The 26264-nt window shown below is 37.9% G+C and overlaps 1 protein-coding gene across 16 annotated transcripts in view; it reads left to right on the forward strand.

The window, feature by feature from the left end:
* The window catches only part of ANK3 (ankyrin 3), a 641124-nt gene that overhangs the window by 454347 nt on the left and 160513 nt on the right, over positions 1–26264 (forward strand). For all 16 annotated transcript variants that reach the window (XM_058543390.1, XM_058543388.1, XM_058543400.1 and 13 more), the window contains exons 9-11: positions 17800–17898; positions 23372–23569; positions 25410–25508. In XM_058543390.1, the coding sequence (XP_058399373.1) occupies positions 17800–17898; positions 23372–23569; positions 25410–25508 (396 nt within the window). The remainder of the gene's footprint in view (positions 1–17799; positions 17899–23371; positions 23570–25409; positions 25509–26264) is intronic.

A 26264-nucleotide genomic window follows, 5' to 3' on the forward strand; every position in this document is an offset into this window, starting at 1 on the left:
TAAAAATATAATTACCATGTGATTTAGTAATTCCACTTCTGGGTGTATACCCAAAAGAATTGAAAGCAGTATCTTGAAGAAGTATTTGCACACCCATGTTCACTGCAGTATTATTCACAATAGCCAAGAGATGGAAGCAACCCAAATGTCCATCAACAGATGAATGGATAAAGAAAATGTGTATATATGCAATGGAATATTATTCAGCCTTAAAAAAGAAAGAAATCCTGTCACATTCTACAATATGAATGAATCTTGAGGATATTATGCTGAGTGAAAGAAGCCAGTCACAAAAGTATGAATCCTGTGTGATTCCACTTATATGAGCTATCTAGAGTAATCAAAAGCATAGAAAGAAATAGAATGTTGGTTGCCTGGGGCTTGGAGGGGAAATGGGAGTTGTTGTTCAATGGGTATAGAGTTTCAATTTTGGGAAACAAAAAAGTTCTAGAGATGTTACAGAACAATGTAAATATAGTTAATACTGAACTGTGTACTTAAAAATGGTTAGGAGGGGGCCGGCCCCATGGCGTAGTGGTTAAGTTCGGTGTGTTCTGCTTCGGCGACCTGGGTTCACGGGTTCGGATCCTGGACACAGACCTGCACCACTCGTCAGCCATGCTGTGGCAGCAACCCACATATAAAGTGGAGGAAGATTGGCACAAATGTTAGCTCAGGGCTGATCTTCCTCAGCAAAAAAAAAAAAAAAAAAAAATTGGTTAAGAGAGTCAATTTTATATTATGTGTTTTTTACCACAATTAGAAAATTTTTTAAAAAACACAATCTGGCCAGCTAGGTTTTGGCATGTTACTTGCTTGGTGTGATGCATTGTGGGTAGGGGAAAGAACTGAGACTTATGATCAAGTTTGAATCCCAGATGCTGAGCTTAGCTAGTTGACTTAGGCAGGCTGTTTAACTTCTGCATGCTATTTCTGTGTCTGAAAATAAAGAAAATTAATGGCCACCTTGAAGGGTTATTATAATGATCAAGCTAACGTTTGTAAACTGTGTTGGCATAAAGTAGGCCAGAAATAAATCCCAGCCATTAGTAGTATAACTCAGAGCTCCAATTAGCATTAAACTTCTAACCAAGGGATTTTCTTCTTCAGTGTTTCGTGTGTGTGTTGTGAGGTGTAAGCAAGAGTGAAGCTAAGAAAAAGGTGGTCTCACCATAAACATCCACCCATCTAAGGGTTTTGGATAGGTTTCCCTGTCTTGTAATTATACCTCCCGCAATCCTGTGCCTCCTCCTTCCAAGAATCTTGATCTCCGTGTTTCTGAAACTGGCGTGGTAACGTGAACTTGATTCCTGTAGCTCCTTGATTTTCTACTTCATTTATTATTCCCTGCATTTATTCACTCAACCAATAAAGGATTATTGAGGGCCAGACACAGCTAGGCGACAGAGCAAGACTATAAGACACTTTCCCTGCCCTCATGAAGCTGATAGGTAGTTTGTCCCCTGTACTCTGACCCAAAGACAGCTCAGCCACAGGTGTTTGGCAGGAGACCCAGACTTCTTTTTCCTGATAGCAATTGAACCTGAAAACCATGTGCATACCTTAAAAGAGACAAGCTTTCTAGAGAGGAGTACAAGAAGATGAAGGTTGACCCCTAAGGACTGTCTGACTGGGAAAGTAAATTGAATAGAGGTCTCATTGAATTGACTTGGCATTATTTAATAAGAAACCATTATCAGTATGCTTGAACTGTTGCTTCAAATGGCAGGGGTCTTCTGCTAAGAATAGACTATTTAAGGAGATTGTAAGGAATAAAAGAGAGAATCGTCGCTTATGCCACTTGATTACCATGTAGAGCTAAAGGACTATTTGTGAATAGGGAGAATTTTCGTGAAGGGCAGTGAGGGATACTGGAGCCAAGCAGAAAAGAGAAGCTTGAAGAGATATACCTGGATATCCAGCTGGGGTTTTAGTGGGTGTATGGATTTGAAATTACCTTATTTCTCCTCTCTTGATAGAATCATCAATTACCAGAACAGCAAAAGTAACTGTCAGTCATTTCGCATCATTTATCAAACACTTCCTTGCTGTATTTGGTACAATGGGAGAAGACGGTACATAGGAACTTCAGGCCCCATCTTTATGGGGCATATAATGTCACAGGGGAGGGCCAGGATAAAAACATAGAAACTCTTCTGGATAAAAGTATCAGAGATGTGGAATAATGCACACAGGCAAATTGAATGTGCAGTTTGGTTTCTATGCCACTTTGCCTCCCTGTTCTGAAAGGCTATCTTATTTTAAACAAGATGTAGGCTCCTTTTTGCCATCCATTCAGTTTAACTTGGATTTATTTTTCTCCTGTGTTGTGTGAGTGACGTGTGAATGTGAAGGAGACTTGGAGAAACAGAGAACAGCCAAGGCCCCTGCAGCTGCCAATGCACCCATTTGCCCCCACCACTACATGAATGTCTGAAACTAGCCCCTGCCACTACACAGGCACCTGCAACTGGCCCCAGCAGCTGAGTGTGTGCACACCACCAGCTCCAGCCACCACCACTGCCTGCCCAAGTCCCTCTCCACTGCACCTGGAGGTGCCACTGAGGATTCTAACAGCCTTTGCAGCCACTGTGGACCTCTGCAGTTGTCAATGCCAGCAGCCTGGGTGGATAAGATATCACACCCCCACCCCCATATCCAGAACTACCACATGTCCCGGCATTTGGCACCCTGCACACTAGACCTGGGGTTACAACATGCTACAGTGTGCTTCCGCCTGCAGATGAAGGTCTTCCCACACCGCAGTCAGCCTGTGAAGTTTGAAAGATGTGAGTGCTTCTTTAAATGCACAGACATCTTTGCAAGGCTACGGGGATCATGAAGGATCAGGGAAACAAGACACCACTAAAGGAACATAGTAAATTTCTAATAACTGACCCCAAAGTAATGGAGATATAGGAATTGCCCAAGAAAAGATTTGAGATAGTTGTCCTGAAGATGCTCAGAGAGCTAGAAGAAAACACAGATAAATAATTTAACAAAATCAAGGAAAAAATGTAAGAACAAAATGAGAAATTCAACAAAGAAAGAGAAAATACAAAAAGAGAACCAAACGGGGGCCAGCCTGGTGGTGTAGTGGTTAAGTACACGCGCTCCACTTCAGCAGCCCGGGGTTTGTGGGTTTGGATCCTGGGCACGGACCTATGCACTGCTTATCAAGCCATGCTGTGGTGGCCTCCCATATAAAGTAGAGGAAGATGGGCACACATGTTAGCCCAGGACCAATCTTCCTCAGCAAAAGAGAGGAGGATTGACAGCATATGTTAGCTCAGGGATAATCTTCCTCAAAAAAACAAACAAAAAAAAAGAGAACCAAATAAATTTTGGGAGCTGAAGAATATAACGACTGAACTGAAGAATTCAATAGAGAGCTTCAACAGCGGACTGGACCAAGCAGAAGAAAGAGCATTTGAAATTATCCAGTCAGAGGAACAAAAGAAAAAAGAGTGAAAAGGAATGAAGAAAACCTACAGGACTTACGTGCCACCATTAAATGAAAACAATCTACCTCTCATTGGAGTCCCAGAAGAAGAAGAGAGAGACTCACTCATGATTTAATCAATAAATTAGATTGATGGCACCATCCCCAAATCTGGAGAGCTGTAGGGGTCAGCGGGGGAGGATACTGGACAAAGAAGCAGACGCCTTCGGGAACAGGAATTGGAGTTTTTAAGAAAAATTATTAAAGAAAAAGCACTCAGTGGTTTCATGCAAAAAAAAAAAAGAGGGTCACTAGAGCTCTATTGATTAATTGATAAAACTTTAATACAGCATTTAAACTGCGTTTCCAAAAGTAGTTTTGGAATGTTTCAATAAAGGCCAGCAATCCTATTTCTGCGTATATATCCAAAGGAAATGAAATCACTGTTTCAAAGAGATATCTCACCCCATATTCATTGCAACATTATTCATAATAGCCAAAACATAGAAACAACCTAAGTATCCATCGATGAATGAATGGATAAAGAAAATGTGAGCTATACATAGATATTTATCTATGTATATATTATTCAGCCATAAAAATAAAAGGAAATCTTGCCATTTATGACAACATGGATGAACCTTGAGGGCATTATGCTAAGTGAAATAAGCCAGACAGAGAAAGACAAATACTGTATGATCTCACTTATATGTGGAATCTAAAAACATTGAATTCATAGAAACAGAGACTAGAATGGTGGTTGCCAGGGGCTGAGAGGTGGGAGAAATGGGGAGGTGTTGGTCACAGGGTACAGACTATCAGTTATAAGCTAAGTTCAGGGATCTAAGGTACATCATGGTGACTGTAGTTAACAATACTGTGTTGTATACCCGAAAGTTGCTGTGAGAGTAGAGCTTTAATGTTCTTACCATAACAACAACAACAAATTTATGTGAGATGAAGAATGTGTTAACTAATATTGTAGTAAACATTTCACAATATATACATGTATCAAATCATCACATTGCACATCTTAAACTTATATAACGTTATATGTCAGTTATATCTCAATAAAGCTGGAGGGAAAAAAGGATGATTATACATGAAACTTCCTGAAGGAGTTTAGCTAGGATCTGATGAACCACAGAGCCTTGTGGTTCTGTTTCAGTATAGCTCATTTCAAGAAAGTTTTTCCTGTTTTCCCAGCCCCATAATGCTAACTAATATCAACTGGCTTGTTACCTTATTCTGCAGAATAGACAAGAGTAAGTATGTAGAGTATCCCTGTAATAATGGGGGCAAATGTGCTGAAATATAAACACGTATCAAGGCAAATTTTTCAATCTGGTCTATATTCAGCATCCTAATTTTAAAATGATTTATGAAATTTATTTATTTTTTCAATAAGATCTTAATGGCCTTATCTGTTTCTTTATAAACTAAAATGCTTTGCTAAGAATAGCTACTTATAGTAGCTTGCTATTTCTTTCCATTTAACTCTCGCTCTCTGCAAAGCTAGCATGTATATTTGTATACTTGTTGAAGGAAGATACTTTGCATCTTCCTGGTCTCTTGTCATTTTCCTTTTCCTTTACATCAGTTCCGATTTCCTTTGCAGCCAAATCAGAGCCTCAGTATGGACCCTGAATCAGAACCATTTTAAGACTTTGTGGCATTTTCTGAGTTCTCCATCTCTTTTCATTGACTCTCTTCCATCCAATAATAAAGGCAGCTGTGCTTGTATTTAGTGCTTCAGAGAAGATACAGTAGTTCCAAGTAGAGTTCCATCAGTAATAACAATACTCTGATTCCCTGAATACTGCTCTAACCATGCTTTTCCCAACTTCCAGCATCCTAGCAAGGTGCCACTGCCCATATCCTCATGTAATCATTACTACGTCACAGTCAAAGCTACACCTTGACACTCAGATGCACACATTCCTCTTAGTATCTGTAGCACTTAGCACACTTCCTGACACACACCAGATGTTTAATAAGTATTTGCTGAATATAATGAAGTAAGATACACTCCTTAATGTTACATTTGTCAAAAGGCCTTCATTTACTTGATTTTATACTGGTTCTGTGGCAATGTAATTTTTCTCCCTGAAGTTAATGGCATCCAATTGATTTATTAATTGATTTATAAGAATGAAGAGATATTTGTGCACAGATAAGGGGTTTTCAGAGTACCTCGAATCTATCGGTTGTTAAATTCTTACTATTTTGGGAAGGTGTCAGGGGCACTTGGATGTCTTGTAATTTTAGCCAATCCTTTCCCAGAGATGCAACTGGTTATATTTCTCAGATTAAATACGAAGGAAAAGGAAATATTGGTATTGACTTTTGCTTTCTATTATATTTCCAGAAATGTGATTGCCTTGGTTAAAAATAAATCCTTGAAGAAAATATTAAATATTTCATAATCATAAAATAGTCTTAAGTCTATATAATGTTATAAACCAATGTACCCTCAATATTAAAAATAGTCTCTATCAAAGAGAAAATTCTAATATAATATTTCTCCTTAGAGTTCTAATGGAGACATGTTGACAAGACCATTTGAAATAGTTCAGAAGACTCTGGATTTCCACATTAATCAAGACTAATGTGAAAATATTTCTTTACATCATTTGAAAATATACTCATTTTTTATTTTTATATCACAACTATTAAAAGTTAATTGAAAGTGTTTACTTGGATTGAAAGAGGGACAAGGGTACCTATCCCTCAATTTTGCTGTGAACCTTAAACTGTGCTATAAAAATAGTCTTAATTTTTTTTTTCCCCTGGGAAAGATTTGCCCTGAGCTTAGTTGCCAATCTTCCTCTCTCTCTCTTTTTTTTTTTTTTTTCCTGCCCAAAGCCCCAATACATAGTTGTATGTTCTAGTTGTAAGTGCTTCTAGTTCTTCTATGTGAACCGCCACCACAGCATGGCTACTGACAGACGAGTCGTGTAGTTCCATGTCCAGGAACAGAACCCGGGCCGCTGAAGTGGGGCATGCTGAACTTTAACCACTAGGCCATCAGGGCTGGCTCAAAAATAGTCTGAATTTTTAAAAAATGGACAGGTAATCATGAAATGCCATTAGTTTTCCAAACATGAAAATCTCTTTGAAGAAAAGAATGTTTTTGAGAGTTGCAAAGAGTTCTGAGAACATAACAGGAACATCTTTCTCTCTCTCTGTCTGTGTGTCTGTCTCTCTCTCCCGTAATGATTTTAGGCCATATTAGAAACTTCATTTCTCTTACCAAATTAGAGATTTAAAAGTACTGGGTAAATTTCGTATGTCACTTAAGCCTGGTTCTCTTGAAGAACCTACAAAGAAGGTTCAGGACAGTTATTATTTTAGTTAATTGCTATTTGGTTCCTAGTACTGGTGCTCAGAAAGTAATCTATTTTTCTCCTATTTTCCTTTGATGTGTGTTGGTAATACTCATATCCTGTTTCTCTTAAATAACTCTACATCCGTTAGGCACACAAGTACTCTATAGTTATCAACTATAAACGTCTTTAATTATCCTCATTCCCCAGAGGAAAGATACAATAAATAAATAAATGTCACTATTGGTTTTTAAATTGTGAACCTTAATTTGAATTTTTTTTTTCCATGTAACATCTTATAAGAACTATATAAAAAGCACCTTTATATATTTAAAATGGTATTTTATAGTAGGTTACTCAATTTCTACCTACTGAAAATTCAAGAACTCTCTTATGTATTCATAGAAGGAATACTCCTAAAGGAGTATATGACAGAAACAAACACAAACTATGATAGTATAGTGTGTGGAAGCCACATATTCATGTTTTTACTTAAATTTATGGGAGTTCTGGCTTCAAGTAATGGTAGAATAGTTTGTACTGAACCAAGCCTCCTGCTGATAAAAATCATAAACTCTGGAAAAATATTTTTTAAAAAATTGCTTGGAGGCACTGAAAAGCAATCAAAAGCAGGCATAAATTGGAGTGAATTCAACTATTGAAAGAACTGAATAACACAGGCTGAGATCTGTATTTTTATGGCAGGCACTCCCCAATCAGCACAGCATACTGTGATAGAACTCATGCAGACAGTCACTGTAGTATTGGCTTGAGGACAGAGAATCAAGTTTGGGGCTATAAGAGTGCCCAGGTATTTACAGGGGAAATCTCTGAAAGAGGGAACCACAAGGGGAGTGCTGAAATCAATGTATGAACTCCCTGCAGTCCTTGGCTGACCCCTGAACTATGCATATGCGGAGTGAGACTCCCAGGAGGCCAGAGAGCAATAACAGCTAGAAGATGGAAAAGAAAGTTCAGCAGCTACCACTACAAGGGGCAGGGGTGGAAATTACCACATCAGAGAGGCTTGGTCAACATCTTTGGTTTTTTATTGAAACTCTAGAAGGACTGCATCTTAGGAGTTATGACTATGCCCCAGGACCAAAGTAATCACTGTAGGAATAAAGACAAAACTGAAATAGACCTGCTGTTTAAAGCCTAAAACCAGGCCCCCACAAGTTCAGAGTCTTTCTAACATATTGTTCACAATATCCAGTATACAATGTAAAAGTTAATACACATGGGAGGAATTAAGAAAGTGTGACTTACAGTCAAAGAAAAGTTAGGTAATAGAAACAGACCCACAGATGACTGAGATATTGGAATTAGCAGACTTTAGAATAAGTATGATAAATATGTTAAATAATCTGAAGGAAAAGACAGATGTAATGAGTGAAGAAAAGAAGAATTTCAAGATAAATACCTGGTTCTTTTAAAAAAAAGAATCAGATAGAAATTGTAGAATTGAAAAACAGCAGTGTCTAAAATTTTTTAAAAATTCATTAGATGGGATAAAAAGTAGATTGAACACAAAGGAAGAAAGAATTGGTGAACTTGAAGACAAGTCATAAGAATCATCCAAACTGAAGCTCAGAAAGCAAAAAGATTAAAAATCAAATGAACACCATGTCAGCAACCTGTGGAATGATAGCAAGCTGACTAAATACATATGGTGGAGTCCAAGAGGCAAAGGAGAAAGAGAATGGGGTAGAAAAGATGTATCTATTTATTTCCAAATTCAATCATAAAGTGCAACTCCCAGATCCAGGAAACTTAGCACACCCCAAGGAGGATAAATACAAAGAAAACCACACAGAGGCACATCATACTGAAACTGCTGAAAATCAAAGATAGAGAAAAGAAATTCAAGCAGCCAGAGAAAAAGACACTTTATTAATGGAAAAACAATGACAAGTATGTGATTTGACTTCTCATCAAAAACACTGGAGGCCAAAAGACAGTAGAACATCTGTAAAGTGGTGAATGAAAAATATTCGTCAGTCTGGAATTTATATCCAGTAAAAATATATTTCCGTAATAAATGCAAAATAAAGACAGTTTCAGATAAGCAAAAGCTGAGATAACTTGTTACCACCAGGCACACACTGAAAGAAATTCTAAGGAAAGTTCTTCAGTCTGAGGGAAAATGATACCAGATGGAAATGTGGATCTAAATATAGGAGAGAAGAGCTAGAAATAATAAATAAGCAGATAAATGTAAAAGACTACTTTTCTTGTCTTAATTCTTTAAAAGTTAATTACTTAAATAAAAATATCAATCTGTTATGAGGTTTATAATACATGTGGAAGTAAAACATGATATGTATAGTACAAAAGATGACACTAATAGTGTAAATGGAATTATAATATTCTAGAATTCTCATATACATGAAGTGGTATAATATTATTTCAATATAAGATATATCATATTATTATTATATAATAATATAATAAATAATATAGTATTATTTAGCCTGTAATAAGGATACATATTGTAATCCCTAGGGCAACCACTAAAAAGAGATTTAGTTAAAAAGCCAAAGGAGGAGATAGCCAATGATATACCTGATCATTCAATGATTAGAATACTAAATAATACTCAACTCAACAGAAGACAAGAAAGGAGGGACAAAAATCACAAAGAACAGAGTGGGAAAAGACACAACAAATAGCATAAGTGTGTGTTTTAGGCTCAGAGAGAAAGTCGTAGTTTTCCAAGCAGCGAGAACAACAGAAGGATTTTATGTTATTTGAGCTTAATTTTAAACATATAGAATGTATGGCAGGACAACAAGGAAGGGAATGAGAAAGATATTTCTTTTTTCTATATATAAATGGCAGAAATGAATCCTTGATCTTGAGAGGAGGTGGCTTGGTAGAGTAGAAGGAATCCAGCCCATCTGTCCGAGGCAGGCCTGAGTGTAGATTCTAATTCCAAGCCTTTGCTTACATGTGACCTTGGGTCCGTACATTAATCCTGAGCGCTTTCTCGTATATAAATGGCATTTCTGATGCCTTTCTCATGAGTTACTGTAAAAATTCAGTAAGATCGCAAATATAAAGTACCTGTGACAATAGATGAGTTTCAAAAAACGTTATTTCACTTCCTCTTAGGCCAAATCTACAACTGCCTAACACACACAGAATAAGGATACGGTCAGAATTTTTAGTGAAAAATAGAGATATGAGAATAGCGTTGCTATTAGACTGTAACTGATGCCCTTATTTATCTTGGGCTCTCATTACAACTCTTCTCTCCTGTGCTCTCCCTGCTTTTCTCTTTCATTGTTTTCAGTTTTCAATTAATATCACATCCTGTTTTATATCTACAATATAGACAAAAATTATATATCCACAGAGTTCTCTCTGCTTGATTCCTTCATCTCTAGAGTGAGTTTGTTTGCTTAGGAGGAAGAAAAGAAAGGTATCAAAAGGATACAAATCAAAATAAATATGTCTATTTTTGAAAGTATTTCCCAAGTCATGAATTTGTGTCATTTCAGTACTGACTCTGAGCAAAGGCAACCTGTTAAGGACGTGTGCTGGACCCAGTATTCCTAGGTATGATGCCTTAATGTCCTGCTTCATGCTTTTCAGAAAAACCAGACCTGAAAGAAAGTCTTTTTGACCATTGAGTGTGCAGGGTTTTGCTTTTAGGCTAACACAAGAGAGCCTTTTGCCCAGCCAGTCAAGTGCAGTTGCCCGCCTTACTAATAAGATTACTGTCACTGAAATGAAATATGAGATCTGGACTAGCCAGTTGCGTTGCTTCAGAATACTGCCCAAGGGAATACTTGTTCATTATGGTAGTGCTTTAAAAATCAGGGGAATTGGAAAAAAATTACTAACCCCGTGCAATTTCATTTCCCTCCCATAATGTTACTATGGCAACTCAGCATCCCTCTCTCCTTCTCTCCTGTCCAACTGCATATGCTGCCTTTCTTGAGACAGCCTCCCTTGAGCCCCAAGAATTACCTTTGCCAAGCCTTTTTCAACTGGAGGTCGACACTGTTGTGTGCAGATGAAGAACACAGTGGGTCCTAGACACATTCTAAGTGACACTTTATATTAATTGTAAATTTCTAGGGGTTGGGAGCAGGTAAGAGTCCTTATTTTTGTATTGGAAAAATCACTGCTCTAATTGTAGGGAAAGAAATACACCAGTTCACTACTGTGTTGTAAGCACAATATCCACAATAGCTCTTTTTTTAAGCTTATAGTATTTTGAATTAGAAAGAGAAAAAAATCTTATTTAGAGCAAATATGCTGATATTTCCCTTATTCTCTTATTCAGAGAGCTAAAAAGACTGAATTATATTCTTTAGTCTAATTCTGATTTACAAGTCACTTATCTCTTAAGAATTTTATTTTTCTGGAAGGAAAGATAGGAAGATATTTTAATAACACTTCTGAAGTACAAAATGAGTCTAGTCTTAAACAAAAAAGATAACAAGGAAAGGAATTTTTAACCAACTAACTAGAAGACATTTTTAAAAGACTAGCCCCAAAATTCATTCATTCACTTACTCCATTTGTTTACTCGGTCATTTTTATTAAGCAACTTTCATAGACTTTGTACTGAGTTACCTTCTCTGTGAGATTCAGATATCCTTTGAACTAGTAACCTGGTCCTCAGAAGCAGACTAGTTGCAATGATAATGCATACCCACAAATAACTGAAATACCAAGTAAAAAGTGATAGATTCCTCAAAAGAGATACAGGTAAAATAAGACAGGAGTCCTAAAGGTAGAATGGTTACGTCTAGTGTTGGAAAAGCCTTCAGAGAAACACTGTACTTTGAAATAGTACGTGAACCTTCGAGAAAGTGGAAAGAGAACTTCCAGACACATGAAGTAGTGAGAACAAAGCAGAGAAACAAGAAAATGAGAAGCTTTTGCCAGGAGCTGCAAAGAGCTTGTTAATTGGAACAGAATTGAAAGGAGTAGGAGAAGGCCAAGTTGAACGAAGTGTAGCAGCAACTAATGTTAGAAGACTTTCCATGCTAACCTGAGGAATTTAGACTGGGCTGAGGCATGAATGCGTTATTGATCTTTTTGAACACGGGGTATCATAATCAGAACAGTGCTTCAGGAAAAGCGAATGATAAAAACTACACCTATTTCAAAGCCAAATAAATTAGTTCAAAAAATTTTTTGAATTTAAAATTTTTAAATGTTTATTTTTTTGCCCAAAAAATAAGTATTAAGTCAATACCGGCCAATTTTCCTCTTTTTTTCCTAACTGAATTAAGTGTGAACCACTAAATGGCAGATATTTTTCAGTTTTACTGTGGATCCGCTGGTCTTGTCTCAGTCCTCGTGACTGTGAAAACTGTGATGCTAATTAAAGATCTTACATTAACTCTAGACACTAGTTTTCAACTTACCCATGAATGTCCCAACAGCCAGGTCGGCACTGCCTGTGCAGCCAGGCAGTCATGACATCTTGTACAGCTTCCTGATGAGGCATCTCTCCTGCTGGGGTTCTGGCTATTTGAAAAGCCATGTACCTTTGAAAAGTGCCAGAGCACATTTGCAGAAGATCCAGAGGAGTCAGCCACTTGCAATCAATGTCAAGAATACTACAAGTCAAACTACGGTTGAAAGAGCTGTGCTTTGGGTAGCCCTGTGCAGTTTGTGGAGGAACTGATGAGTCTCAACTTGAGGAACCAGCCGACTTGATCATTGAAACACGGTGATAAAAGGAACAGTGTCTAGAACAATAGCACTTCACAGCTCTAGCACCGAAGAAAAAAGTCACCTTTCCTGAGTCTATAGATTCTGTAAGTTTTTAGTAAATTAACTCTAGAGGTCAGAGGTAGCAGCTTCAAAATGTAGATAAAAGAAGGCTGTAGTAGCTGAAAGTTTGAGGAGAGGGGCTTTGTCTTAATAACTCTTCCCGAGACATCCCGCGATTGTCTTGCACAATCTGCATTGGCCTAAAGTCTGAATTCAGCCTGCATGGCCTTGGATGAATAATTTAACCTCTTTGAACCTTAGAGTCTTCATTTATAAAATGGTGTAAAATATACACCTTCCATGTAGAGGTAATTGTGAAGACAAAATGATATAATATCAGCGATTTGCTTCAGAATAATACAAGAAAGAAAAGGTCCAGAATATAGATGAATCCAGATTGACCATGAAGCAACAATTGTTGACACTGAGCACCAGGTACCTAGAGGCTCATTACGCTATTCTGACCACTATAGTCTGAAATTTTCCATAATTAAAACTTTTTTAAAAAGGTTAAATCAGCAAAAATGTATGTCTGTAAGGAACAGTATACTTCAAAGGATTAACGAGTCGAGGTAGATTTTGCTCTTAGATACCCGAACACTTTGTATTCAGTAGGTAGCATTTTGCTTTGAGGAAGGTCATTCTGAAGAATAAAAGAGTTGGACTAAAATAATTATTTTTTCTTTGTGACCATAGTTTGAAAATGTCTACACATATTCTGTCACCTCTTAAGTCTTAGAGTCTACTTATGAGAGAATGAAAGAAACAAAGTTGACATTTTAGCTCATAAAAGACAATCACTGTGTAGGGTCTATGTGAAATGTTTTTTGTGTTGGAAGGTAGATGTGACCATTATATTATTTCTCCTTCAGATATTTTTAGGTTTTACATTACTGGGAAGACATTTGGATTTCATGGTATTTTTTATTTGTTCTCAGATTTTATTTTATTTTATTCTATTTTATTAGCAAAATGTTGTTTCCAACTTGAAGGACTGTTATATTACTTTGGTTTATAAGAGCAAATGTTTTAAGTCAGCATAAAAGGCAGAATAGTTAAATATGCTCAAAGAATGTTCAAATCAGCTTATGTAATGTTTGTGATTCAAATTTCATTTTTTAAGGAATTTTCAGTTTGAGATTTGGCTAGTAGTTTAGAAATAAAATTATAGCTTATTGATTATATGTTAGGATAATTAGGCTTACTTTCAAGATCTGCTCACACAATCTAGAAAGTGATTTGAATACACTGAATCACATTTCTGTGTGTCTTAAAATGTTACTATCCTTAGGGTAGGTATTAAGTGCCAATACAGAAATCTTCAACACATAAGCTGGGGTGTGTGAAAACTTCATAGGGTTTGGGGCCACTTAGATAGTTTTAAGTGAATAACTTTACACTTCCTTAACTCCCTGCTAATTCTCATTTCCCACCTATCCTTTTTTTTTTTTTTTTTTTTTTGAGGTAACATTGGTTTATAACGTTATATAAATTTCAGGTGTATGTATTTCAATTTCTGTGAAGACTACATCGTGTTCACCACCCACAGTCTGATTGCCAAATGGCCATCTGTCACCGTGCACATGTGCCCTTTTACTCCTTTTGCCTTCCGCTCTGGTACCTACCAATCTATTCTCTGTGTCTGTGTGTCTGTTTGTTGTTGTCATTTTATCTTCCACATATGAATGAAATCATACGGTATTTGACTTGCTCCGTCTGACTAACTTTGCTTAGCATAATGCCCACAAGGTCCATCCATGTTGTTGGCCCACCTATCCTTTAATACAATAGTCTTTCTCCTCTAGTACTAAAGAAAGGCCTGACTCTCACTCTCACCCCCGTGGCCCCAGGATGCAAAAACCTCTGAGGGGGAAGGAAGGACGGAGAGGGGGCAAAGGGAAGAGTTCAAAATGATGGTGTCATGTTAAGAACTGCATGATTAATGATTAGATAACAAATTCTTCTGCATATTGGATGGTTAGAAATCCTATTGCTGCCAACAAAAATGAAAGACCTAATAGAGTTGTCTTATGATGGATCATTAAAAAAAATCTTTGGTGAAAGATTGTTAAGTGATTTTTGGCGTGTAATTCAGAAGGCATTCAGAGAATTAGTGACACTGCTATAACAAAAGTCCATCTGCTTATTTATGCAGACAAGATGTCTTGGCACTAACATTTATAAAAACAAAAATTAGGAGAGTATTGACGGTGAACTCTTGTCTCATTCTAGCAATAAGTAATATTCATTAGCAGATACTGGTGAACTAGTAAAAACATGTATCTTATTAAGAGGAATTTTTAATAAATTGTTCTTGTTTAATCAAAGAATTAGTGATATATTTTTGCTGTTTTGATCAATTGTGTTTGAATTATTATACTGATAATTCCAATCAGGAGATTTATTTTTGATACTTAAAGGCTTATGTTCTCAGGAAATCTTTAAACCTTTCTTAAATTTAAATTTATATATTTTCATGGCAGAAAAATATATGGTAATCAATAAAAACCACTCAAGCATAAAATTATACTGCATTAAGATAGAATTATGTGGACGAAGAATTATGTGGACGCAGTGGAATGGAAATAGAAATGCAAGAGGAAAAAGGACCAATGTAAAATTCCTATTACAAATTCCTATTTTAAAAGTTTGTGTATTTTTTTAGATGGTGGATATCAATTTCCTTATAGTATTTAGATTCAATTGGATGTTCAAAAGAGTAGTGGAACAGTTATTTTTTTTCTTTTAGTTTTATTGAGGTATAATTGACATAAGGCACTATAGAATTTTAAGGTATACAGCACGATGATTTGACTTACGTATATTGTGAAATGATTACGACAGTAAGTTAACATCCATTCTCTCATAGGTAATGAAAGAATAAAATAAATCTCAAAAAAAATAAAAAGGAAAAAAAGTGTTTTTTTCCACGTGATGAGAACTTTTTGGATTTACTCTCTAAGCAACTTTCAAAATACACCGTATAGCAGTGTTAACTATAATCATCAGGTTGTATGTTACATGTCCAGGACTTACTTATCTTACAACTGGAAGTTTGTCCCTTTTGGCCACCTTCCTCCAGTTCCTCCACCCCTGGCTTCTGGTAGTCACAAATCTGATCTCTTTTTTCTGTGAGTTTGGGGCAGGTTTTTGTTTGCATTTTTTTTTAGATTCCGTATCTGAGTGAGATATTATACGATATTTGTTTTTCTCTGTCTGACTTATTTCACTAAGCATAATGCCCTCAAGGTCCATGTTGTTGCAAATGGCAGGATTGCCTTCTTCTTATGGCTGAATATATTCCGTTGTATATATATGCCACATTTTCTTTTCTTTTTTTTTTCTTTTTTTTTATTTTTTCCCCCAAAGCCCCAGTAGATAGTTGTATGTTATAGCTGCACATCCTTCTAGTTGCTGTATGTGGGACGCGGCCTCAGCATGGCCGGAGAAGCAGTGCATCGGTGCGCGCCCAGGATCCAAACCAGGGCCGCCAGCAGCGGAGTGCACGCACTTAACTGCTAAGCCAGGGGCCGGCCCTGCCACATTTTCTTTATCCATTAATCTGATGATGGACACTTACGATGTTCATCCACTATTATGAATAAAGCTGCTATGAACTTAGGGGTGCAGATACCTCTTCAACATACTGTTTTTTTTGTTTTCTTTGCCTGTATACCCAGAAGTGGAATTGCTGGATCATATGGTAGTTCTATTTTTAATTTTTTGAGGAAGTTCCATGCTGTTTTCCATAGTGGCTGCACCAAAGTACAGTCCTACCAATAGTGCACAGCGGTTTCTTTTTCCTCACATCTTCAAAAGCATTTATCTCTTGTCTTTTTGATGATAGCCATTCTAACAGTGGAGAGGTGATATCTTATAGTGGTTTTGATTTGCATTTCCCTAATAATTAGCAGGGTTGAGCAGCTTTTTTTTTTTTTCCTGAGGAAGATTGGCCCTGAGCTAACATCTGTGCCAGTTTCCTCTACTTTGTATGTGGGTGGCCACCACAGCGTGGCCGCCACTGAGTGGTGTAGGTCCGCGCCTGGGAACCGAGCCCAAGCCACCAAAGCAGAGCGCACCAAACTTAACCACTAGGCCATGAGGCCAGCCCCAACAATGTTGAGCACATTTTTATGTGCCTGTTGGCTATTTGTATGTCTTTGGGAAAATGTCTATTCTGTTCCTCTGCCCATTTTTCAATTGGATTATTTGATTTTTTTTCTATTGAGTTGTGTGAGTTGTTTATATATTTTGGATATTAACCTCTTATTAGATATATGATTTGGAAATATTTTCTCCCATTCCACAGGTTCCCTCGTCATTTTGTTTATTGTTTCTTTTGCTCTGCAGAAGCTTTTTAGTTTGGTGTAGTTCCACTTGTTTATTCTTGATTTTGTTGCTTGTGCTTTTGGTGTCATATCCAAAAATCCATTGCTAAGACCCATGTCAAGGAGCTTTTTTCCTACATTTTCTCCTAGGAGTTTTGTGATTTCTGGTCTTACGTTTAAGTCTTTAACCAATTTTGAGTTAATTTTTATGTTTGGTGTAAGATAGGGGTCTAGTTTCATTCTTTTATTTGTGAAATCCAATTTTCCCAGCACCATTTATTGAAGAGACTATCTTTTCTCCATTGAGTATTCTTGGCAACCTTGTCAAATGTTAGTTGACTGTATATGTGTGGGTTTGTTTCTGGCCTCTCAGTTCTGTTCCGTTGGTCTATGTGTCAGTTTTTATGCCAGTACCATGCTGTTTTGATTACTATAGCTTTATAGTATAGCTTGAAATCAGGAAGTGTGATGCCTCTTGCTTTGTTCTTCTTTCTCAGGATGGCTTTGGCTATTCAGAGTCTTTTATGGTTCCATGTAAATTTTAGAATTGTTTTTTCTACTTCTTTAAAAAAATGTCATTGGAATCTTGATAGAGATTGCATTGAATCTATAGGTGGGTTTGGGTAGTATGGATATTTTAACAATATTCTTCCAATCCATGCACATGGGATACCTTTCCATTCATTTGTCTTCTTCAGTTTCTTTCATCAGTGTTTTGAACAGTTATATTTTTAAATGTCAGTATTCTAATATGTGGGAAATTATACACTTTGCAACTACCTAAAACTATGAAAAATTTAGTTCCATTTTAAAATATGAAATTATTTTATGAGATATGTGAGTAAATGCATGAAGCTCATTGGTCCACAGCACGTTGGATGCCACACTGAATCTTGAAGAAATACACTGCATTTATCAAATTTCCCATTGAATCTAATTGAAGATGTTGCCCTTTGTTTAATAGGACGGTCTGACGCCGCTGCACTGTGGAGCAAGGAGTGGCCATGAGCAGGTGGTGGAAATGCTGCTTGATCGAGCTGCCCCCATTCTTTCAAAAACCAAGGTAATTTCTTCCCAAGTTTTTGGACATTAGACTGTATTTAGCTTTGAATCCCTTAACTGTTTATCTAACCCAGCCTTTTGAATCAGGTAGAAAATGCCATAGTTTCAATTTAGCAATTAGAGTGGCTATGTTTACCAAATCTTTGGAGAACCTCAAAATAAGTTTGGGTTTATGAAGCCTTTGGATGGAAGGCACACTATCACAAAGTCATTTTTGTGTGTGTTGCTTTTGTTTTTGTTTTGTTTCAGGAACACTTACTGCTTGATTTTATTCTATGAAATTTTGATAGCTCAGAAATAAATGCTCGTTGGGGAAAGAATAACTACGAGATCTATAGTCTCTAAAGCTTAGGTGTGGGCTTTCTTTCTCCAGCTCCTCAGCGTATTTCTTGAGAGGTCACAGACCATTAAAGAGGCCATGGATATCATTTAACTGATAAAGACTGGAAATTTTGGAAAGATTGCACCTTGCTTAGGCCTGTGGGGAAGTTGACATATTTGAAAAAAACATGATTGTTTGCCTGATGATTGCCTGAAAAAAATTATTTTACACGGTGTCTTTTGGATTTTTTAATGGTAAAACTATTTGACATTATTTGAAAAAGAGAATATTTGTAAATAAGTTTTGGGACATACGAGCTACCTCAGAGTCACTACTATTTTTATTAATCAAACCAGTGATTTTGAAGCTATATTAATCTTTATATATTTCTTAATTTCTAAACTTTATCAAAACAAAAAAAGCATGTCTTACTCCTGTTTGCACTCTGGTCAGTGTTTCCTCAACAACTCTAGTGAAGATGGACAGAGTTGCAGTGGTCTGAATAATTCCATCACTCATTTGAAATGTAGGGATTAGATTAGTGAGCCCTGAGAGGTATTAGCCAACAGAATTCACCAGCCACAATTTCTCATTGTATGTGATCACATCTTGGCCTTGCAAATACTTCTCATCTAAGCCATTATATTTGTTCTTTTTTCCTTTCACGTGGTCCATATCTATCTACTTTCTACCCCACTGCTGTCGTCTGAGCCACATCATCTCTCGCTGAACCATTATGATAGCTTCCTTACTGTTTCCTGCCTTGCTCCTTTACCATCCGGTTCCCATTTTGCAGTCAGAGTGGCCATATGAACTGTCAACCACATTGTGTCAACCTCCTGCCTAAAAACCCTCCAATTAATTCCCATTGTTCTCTTTAAAATTAATTTTCATTTTATCAAAGCAATACAGGTACAGTTAAAGATCAAATTGTCTCATCATTTTTCTCCTATTGTTCATCTCATTATCTATTTGGTTTTTTTCTGAGAAATCTCCTTGATTTTTTTCTTCTATGAGTTTAATATTCAGGAACATTTTCTTATTCTCTGGTAGCTTCTTTTCTTAAAGCATCCAGTTCTTGAATGCAATATTTTCTATTACCTTTCTGAGAACATTCAAGATAACTTTTCTTTAATTTTTTTCTGCCTCTCATCTGTCCCTAAGTCCACAGATTTCCTTTTTTCTCTTTGTTGGCTTTGGCTCTTGCTGTCATTTTGGAGCTTTCCCACAAATGTCCATACCAACCGTAAGGGTCAGGCACTAACATTTGAGTGGAGGCTCTGAGAGTGTAGACAGGGCTCTGCTCAGGTGTATCAGGTGGTGGTGGGTCATCTAATGTCAGGATTAGTTACCTTTTCTCTGAGAAGTTCAGTTTTTTGGGAGACGAATCCTCCTACCTTTTGCAGTGTACACCTGTGTGAATACATTCAGAGTAAGGAAAAGGAAAAGGGGCTATCAGTCTCCCTGTCCTCTATGCATACTTTAATCATAATGATGATAACTGATATTTTACATAGTGATTACTACATACCAGGCTCTAAGCATTTTGCCCATTTAATCTTCATATATTAACCCATTTAATCTTCACAATAACTCCACGAGGTACTACAATTACTATTAATTTTTTTTTATAGATGAGGAAACTGAGACCGAAAGAGATAAAGTAACTTTCTCAAGATATCTCAGCTAGTGGCAGAACAAGGATTTGAACCCAAGCAGCCTAACTCTGGAGATCACACCCCTAACATCTATACTGTCCTTCCTTTTTTTAGGGGCACCTCTTCTTAGTCCAGAGCCTCAGCCTTAGTCCAAAACCTTGGGCCCCTGCGTCCAGAATCTCTCTGGTTCACTTTCTCCAGAGACTAAACTCCTGGTTTCCTACAGGATATAAGGGGCAGTTATCTGGCTTTGCTGGGTTGGGAAGGGCTTGGAGACCTGACAGCTCTATATGCAGGTGAAGCAATCCTGCTGTCAGCCCCAAGCCTCATCTTTATCTTTCAAGATACTGTGTTTCCATAGCCCCTGCCTTGGGGGGATTTGAGAGGTAAATCAGCTTGTCTTTGTTACAGCCAGTGATGTATTGGAGCCAGATCTTTGAGCCTCTCTCAAGGTGTGTACATTTCTTCCCAATTCCACATTCAGTAATGTCCTGTTGGGGAGTCTTTACACCATGGAAATTGGCAGATGCTACATACTGGGGCTTTTCTTTTTTGAAGAGATGTTGTTAAACATTTATCAGCGTACCACTGATTATACTCCTCCACAGCCACTTAGGTTTCAGCCTTCTCTCTTCTGCTAAATGTTACCACACTTAAATCCTCTTTTCGTATTTCAAAATTTGTAGACATCATGCATCCGTTTTTGCTTCCTTTCCCACGTGTGTGGGTGTACACATGTACGCACTTATGTGCCCTTGCAGATTTTACCTTTTAAATTTTTTTGTTGCTTTTTAGTGGCATTTTGGGAAAGGATGGATAAACACACATGTTAACATTTACCGTGTTTACCTGGAAGTTTCCCCCTGCACTGAGAAAAAACTCCTTACCAGAATCTGACCGCCTCATCTCCTCCCATTCTGCTCCTTACTCACCATCTTACAGCCAACCAGCCTTCTTTCACTTCCTCCAAGAAGTTTATTCTCATTTCCTAGTCCCTCAGACTGAGTTCCCTCAGCTTGTTCCATGTCTCTGCAGTCTCCACACATTTATCAACTCAAATGTCATCTCCTCAGAGAGGCCTTCTTCTTAGTCTGTTTACTTGTTTGCTGTCTGGCTGTTTTCAGTAAAATGAGAGCAAGAGCCTTGCCTTATGCGATGCAGTACCCCAAGCATAAGGCAATAAGTGTTTGTTGAATGAATATTAAAGGAATGAATGCATTCCTGACTTTAAGACCATCTGTCCAGTTCTTCAAGACTTTCATCTTTCTGAGCTAAGAAAACCCATCACATTGGATCCATATTTTCAGCTTGATGAGGGTGTCATATGTAATAAGACCCCTCTCCATAAGGCAGATGATCATTACTTTCTTCTTGTCCTTCTCCAATGACCTATAATTTTCCCACTCATATATCGTTGTTTTATATATTGTTAGAGAATTGCCTTCTTTTTTTTTTCTTTTATTGAGGTATAAGTGACGTACAGTATTATATTAGTTTCAGGTGTACAACAGTGATTCGACATTTGTATACATTGCAAAATGGTCACCACAATAAGTCTGGTTACCCTCTGTCACCTTACAAAGCTGATACAATATTATTGACTATATTCCCTATGCTGTACATTACATCCCCATGACTTATTTATTTTATAACCTGAAGTTTGTACTTCTTAATCCTCTTCTTTTATTGACACTGCCTCCTATTTCTACTCTCCACTAAGTCATTTGTTTTCTCAGATTTTTTTTCTTTGTTTACTTCATGTTTTTCTCTGAAACTGTGTCAAAACATAAAGCAAAGGAATGTTTTGGCAGGAAACACACGAGTGCATATGCTCGTGGGTGGCAGTATCTCAAATGAGAAACAGTCCCATCCTTTGTTGCACCTTAGTTTCTACTTTGGCTCAAAATGTTTGAGTGGAATTTTTTAGACAGAAATATTCTGATTGACTAACAGTATATGACGTCTTTAAATTTATATAAATATACTGGGGCCAGCCCCGTGGCTTAGCGGTTAAGTGTGCGCGCGCCGCTGCCGGTGGCCCAGGTTCGGATCCTGGGCGCACACCGACGCACCGTTTCTCCAGCCACGCTGAGGCCGTGTCCCACATACAGCAACTAGAAGGATGTGCAACCATGACATACAACTATCTACCGGGGCTTTGGGGGAAAAAGGGAGGAAGATTGGCAATAGATGTTAGCTTAGAGCCAGTCTTCCTCAGCACAAAAAAAAAAAAAGAGGAGGATTAGCATGGATGTTAGCTCAGGGCTGATCTTCCTCACACACACACAAAAATTTATATAAATATTTATTGAGCTCTTTCTATATATGCAAGGCTCTCTGCTGGGCAACATGGGGAAATTATAACCATGAACCTCTTACTTTCAAGGAACACAAATAATTGAAATATATGACAGTATGTGAATGATGCCATGAGAGTGCCTAAAGGAAGGCTCACATTTTATTTTCTTACCTCAAACTCCTCTTTTATGTCGTTGATAGATAAATTAGGGGAAATAACTCGGCCCGGAGGATTCAGAAGTACCTGGTTCATCAGTGCATATTTAATATATCATTATTTTCAAAGTTCACTGATGACAACTCTTTTGGAAACTTAATGTGCTGTCGCCCCCCTCCGTATGTTAAACTATGTTACAGTAATTAATAGAGTTTTTCTCGATAATTGGATTCTCTAGGAATTTCCCAGGCTCCTCCACTTTGCCTCCGTGTTTAAAGGAACATGCTTTAAAAGACTGACACCTTAATATTTTGTTTTTGCCTCCGTTAGGAAACATGTATTGAATGCTAAGTGTCACTCTAACCATTTTGAAGGTTTTGTTTACCTTTGACTGCATTCATTTCTTCCCTCAGCTCTATAAATGAATTTTTGACTCATTCCTACTGCACGTGATTAACTGTCATTGAACCCAGTTGATTTAAGCTAACTGAGGCAAGCGTTAGTTAATGAGCAGGTCAGTGCCTTGCCTTTCCTCATCAAAGACACACGGGGGCAGCAGACTAATGGAAAAAGGGAAGGTTTTCCTTTCTACACATTGATGTGAGAAGATGAAGTGTGGTTGTCGTCAGAACTTTTTTAATAATCAAATCAATATTCAATATCAAGTATTAGTAACTCATAAGGACAAAATAAAAACCAATCTAATAAATACCAGTCTATTCCTGCTTTTTTTTTGTCCTTTTTAGTCTTAAATATTGAGAATTCCAATTCATTAGAAATGTAGTAAATAATGGACCTTACTGCAATTCACTCTATTTTTAAATCAGAAAAAGAAATTATCTTTGAAAATTTGTTTTCGATTGATACAAGAAGTGGGAAGACGAGTTTTAGAAGTAGCAGTACTTCAAAACAGTTGTCAAAACCTTTTAAAAGTAGAAGGTATTTCCGTGTGAAAAACAGTTGTCATCTGTTCCTGTTTGTACTGTATTTTGCATTTGAAAGGTAAAACAATAAGCCCTGCTTATCCTCTGTGTTCCAGAATGGACTGTCTCCATTGCACATGGCCACACAAGGGGATCACTTAAACTGCGTCCAACTTCTCCTCCAGCATAACGTGCCCGTGGACGACGTCACCAATGACTACCTGACCGCCCTGCATGTGGCTGCCCACTGTGGCCATTACAAAGTCGCCAAAGTTCTCTTGGACAAGAAAGCTAACCCCAATGCCAAAGCCCTGGTGAGTGGCTCAGCCAACAAGCCCAGCCTTCGTTGTCTTGCTGACAACATGCTACCTCTGCATGTGAAGGGATTATTTTTGAGGAGGTAAAAATGGAAGGTCTAGTTAAATACTTCTTGTCAACTTTTTCAAATTTCCTTCTGGGAAATCTATAAAACCTTCTATTTCTGACATGAACAAGGCTGATGGGGCTAAATCATTAACCTCTTCATGATTGCACTAGTGACTCTCTTATATAAATGAAAACCCAAGACTAAACAAGTATAAAAACTGAGGTGGTCAACCTTATGCTATTGTAGGTAAAGTTATAATTCCGTGAGTTAAAAGCTTTTTCCGAGATCTAAAAACGTGAGGCAAAATAATAAAAAAAACTTTACCTTAAATATGAGAGGTCTAGGACTTTGTGAGCTGAAATTTTATGTTACGTTAACTGTGTAATATAATGAAATACTGCCTGTCATCTACTTTTCCTCCTGATACAAATCAAAATTTTGGTCTAGTGTGTAGTCTTAGCTCCTAAAATAATTTGCTATTTTAACCCTTACCTCTGTACTATAGTTTGGTTTTCTCAGCAAGGTGGTGTTTGTTGTCTTGGGAAAATAAATGGTCCTAATTTAGTAAGCTGTTTAAATTTAGTTCAAAATAAGCACCTATGTTTAGGAAAAAATGTCACCAAATGTTAGGGAGAACATATGAGTTTACCAGTAATTTTGAAGTAAAGGCTGCCATCTGATCAACCGATTTAGGAAGAGTCTCTGCTCGTTTCCAACTGGTGTGATCACCCTGTGCCTCTAGTGCTCTGCAGGCTCTGAAATTCAAAGTGAGCAGGAAAGAATGAAGAGAGAGGAGCTCTCCAGATCCCAGGCAGCTCCATTGCCACTGTAATTCTAAAAGCTTTTACCAGAGCAGCATTTCAAGAGCTGTTGGCCTGCCCAGTATACCAAACATATCTTAGAATTCAGAGAAGGGAGGAAAAGAAATTAGCAATCATGACTCATTTTTCCATACAATAAAAAAAAGCCTTAAAATAGGGTGTAGGCTCTCACTCTCATTTTCCTCTGACTCTGAAGATTTCACAACATGTGAAGGTTGTAGCCAGTCATCATGGGATGGACTATGGCCAGCTAAATAGTCTCAGAAGGTCCATGGGAGCACCTGCAGTGACTTTGACCTAAGCTTTTATAGTGGACCTTGGTATTTTATAGCTCCCCACGGTGGCTGAAATATGTTCCATGGTCTCAATTATCAGGCAGTACGATTTGGTAGGTAATTTGTTAAAATTCTTTTGTTAGATTAAATATTAAACCAAATGATCCAAATTATGTTGGGTTAACTTTCTGCTTCCTTGAAGTAAGCGCCTACTTGAATCTTAAAGCTGGAAGGAAGGAAAGCATTCTAGAACTGGTCTTCTAGTTGCCCTAAAATGCAGCAGAGAAGTTGGAACAGCATTGGTGAAGTTTTGGCTATGAGGACAAGTGTTGGGGCCCACCTGCTTTTAGTCTGTGTTTGAAAAGAGGTAGAAGAGGGACATGGTTTTTGGGAGAGTGAATTCCAAAATAAAAGAATCTAAGGAAATGCATGACCTTTTTGCCTTAGCTGCGAGGAGATGATGACAAAGTTTCCTTCCTGTTCGTGATTGCCAGGGCACCTTGGGTTCCTAGGAAGAGCTAGACTGCCTGTGCTTCCCAAAAAGAATCTACATTCTGTTTTACCCCTTGTTGTCTCTGCTGATTTCCAAATCTTGACAGAACATCACTTAGCAAAAATATTTTACCACACACAGCGGAATTGGATTTTAGTGGAACGTAGTCCAGTAGATCTGTGTCTTTGTGCCTTGCAGAATGGCTTTACCCCTCTTCATATTGCCTGTAAGAAGAATCGAATTAAAGTAATGGAACTCCTCCTGAAACATGGTGCATCCATCCAAGCCGTTACCGAGGTGAGAGGAGGAGGAATTCTGGGGTTCCGCAGATGCTGAAAGAACAGCCTCAGCAGTGCCATCCCCGAGGTCCAGCTAGTTTTGCTGTGTGTGACTGCCACAGATTACTTTCTGAACACTTCACCCAGGGGGCTGCCAGTCCTGAGGAGAAGAGACAAGAGTGTGGGTGGGTTGTGTAAATACATCACCGTGACCAGAAGCATAGCCCAAAACACATGTGTCGTGTTCAAGGGTGAGTGGCACCATCAGTGAAAGCGTAATCTATATGAAATCCTATAATGCAGCGCTTCTCAACTGGGGGCAAATTTGCCCCCCAAGGGCCATTTGGCAATGTCTGGAGGTATTTTTAGTTGTCACAACCGGATGGTGCTTCTGGCACCTAGTGGAGAGAGGCCAGAGATGCTGCACAAGAATTATCTGGCTCAAAAAGTCAAACGTGCCAAGGTTGAGAAACCCTGCATAACACAACCTCTGTGTGTTTGTAACCTGAGAATTACTCTCTATAGAAACTCAGAATTAATGAAACACAGTGTTGCTGAAGTTAGCAAAGGACTAGCTCTATATTTCTTTTGTGCAAACCAACACAGAACTCAGAGAACCTGTCCATCAGGATCAGGGCTGAGCCTTTAACACAGCAGACCCCTCCAGACTCATCCCATCCCCACCCCACCCCATCCCTCTCATCTCCATGGATTCTAGCCATCAGCACTTCCCTGGACTGGACACCCTTTCATTCCCCTCCATATGTCTGCACCC

This window comes from Diceros bicornis, chromosome 6 (assembly GCF_020826845.1).
Source record: "Diceros bicornis minor isolate mBicDic1 chromosome 6, mDicBic1.mat.cur, whole genome shotgun sequence".
Taxonomy (NCBI): domain Eukaryota; kingdom Metazoa; phylum Chordata; class Mammalia; order Perissodactyla; family Rhinocerotidae; genus Diceros; species Diceros bicornis.